At 48.7% G+C, this 1,533-nt stretch overlaps 1 protein-coding gene across 1 annotated transcript; it reads left to right on the top strand.

The window, feature by feature from the left end:
- Positions 1-645: 645 nt before the first annotated feature.
- Positions 646-1,533, top strand: LOC107640494 (uncharacterized). Its single transcript, XM_016344011.1, has one exon. It carries the CDS (start codon positions 646-648, stop codon positions 1,531-1,533), a length of 888 nt encoding a protein of 295 aa, XP_016199497.1.

Below are 1,533 nucleotides of genomic sequence, written 5' to 3'. Positions count from 1 at the left end.
TCTTGCAGGTACCACTTCCTAACCTCCTCACGAGAAACTCAGACAGGCAGCACCTCAGCATCCCAAGTCGGACGCTGCCCCTCAAAGGGACTTGGACCTCACATTCAAGCCCAAATCAACGTTTCAAGTAACCCTCGGAATATTGGCGCCGTTGCCGGAGACATGAAAGTCATCCCACAACCATGGCAGACAACCAACTCGAGGACGATCATATCGCATCCGAACCCAAGCAAGAAGCTCAGCCAGAAGATCACGTCGTCATGCTCCCCCCTCCACAGCCACATACGAAAGGACCCCACAGAGAAGGGCCTTCGGAAAACCCTTATCCAAGGAGGATCCATTCTGAGTACGCCGCCCCAGGAACGAAGATCATCCCCACGCGACAGAGATATTGAACATGGTCCATGGACAGCAAGATCGCTTGAGACAGCTCGAACACGAGGCTGAGCGACAACGTAATAAGAGGCTGAACGAGAATTCTGAAGAGAAGTAAAAAGACGTAGGGAGTTGGAAGAAAATATCCAGAAGATAGAGGCCGATCTTCAAAGTCGGGCCACCAGGTCAGAAAGTCCCTTGGGAGGGCAAGATCCGTTCACAGAAGAGATCATGAAGGCTAAAGTTCCTAGGAGCTTCAAATAGCTCGACATGGATCTCTATGACGGAACGTCCGATCCAAGCCACCATCTCAGTAATTTCAGAAGCCGAATATACTTGGCCGACGCCTTCGACGCCACTCGTTGCAAGGCCTTTCCGACTACTCTAACCAAGACCGCAATGAAATGGTTTGACGGCCTGCCCCCCAGGTCAGTCACTAGCTTTGACGACCTGGCCAGAAATTTTTTTACCAAATTCTCCGTCCAGAAAGACAAAATGAAGCACGCCCCGAGCCTACTAGGAGTAAAGCAAAAGGTCAGGGAGACCCTTCGCGACTACATGGAAAGATTCAACAAAGCTTGCTTGGAAATTCAGAATCTACCAACTGAAGTTATAATTATGGGTCTGGTCAATGGCCTCAAAGAAGGACCATTCTCTCAATCCATATCCAAAAAATACCCGACTTCTTTGAACGAGATCCAAGAAAGGGCAAAAAAATATATCAACATTGAAGAAAACTCTCGACTTAGAGAACCTCCCCTTCGATCCAACCTACCCTACTATCCAAGCCAGGACAAAGAAAGGGAGCCCAAGAAGAAAGAAGAGCAAAGTGTGGAAAAGCCTCGAAAGTACCACAACTACACCCCTCTAAGGGTTTCCCTAGTCGATGTCTATAGGGAGATATGCCACATGGAGAAGCTTCCGCCTCCCCATTCGATTAAACATAAGAAAGCTGGAAGTCGGACTAAATATTGTGAGTATCACAAGCTATACGGGCACCCCACTAATGAATGCTATGATCTCAAGAATGTCATCAAAAAGTTGGCCAGGGAAGGCCGACTTGATAGATACCTGGCAGACAGGTCGGACGACCCGAGGAAGAGAATAAGGGATGAAGAAGGAGGACGACCATATTGCCCTCCTCACACCCCTGAATGA

The sequence above is a fragment of the Arachis ipaensis genome, chromosome B5 (genome assembly GCF_059453495.1).
Source record: "Arachis ipaensis isolate K30076 ecotype BB chromosome B5, ASM5945349v1, whole genome shotgun sequence".
NCBI classification, from domain to species: Eukaryota; Viridiplantae; Streptophyta; class Magnoliopsida; order Fabales; family Fabaceae; genus Arachis; species Arachis ipaensis.
The sequence above is the reverse complement of the archived record's forward strand: the minus strand, read 5'-3'. Positions and strand labels throughout refer to the sequence as shown.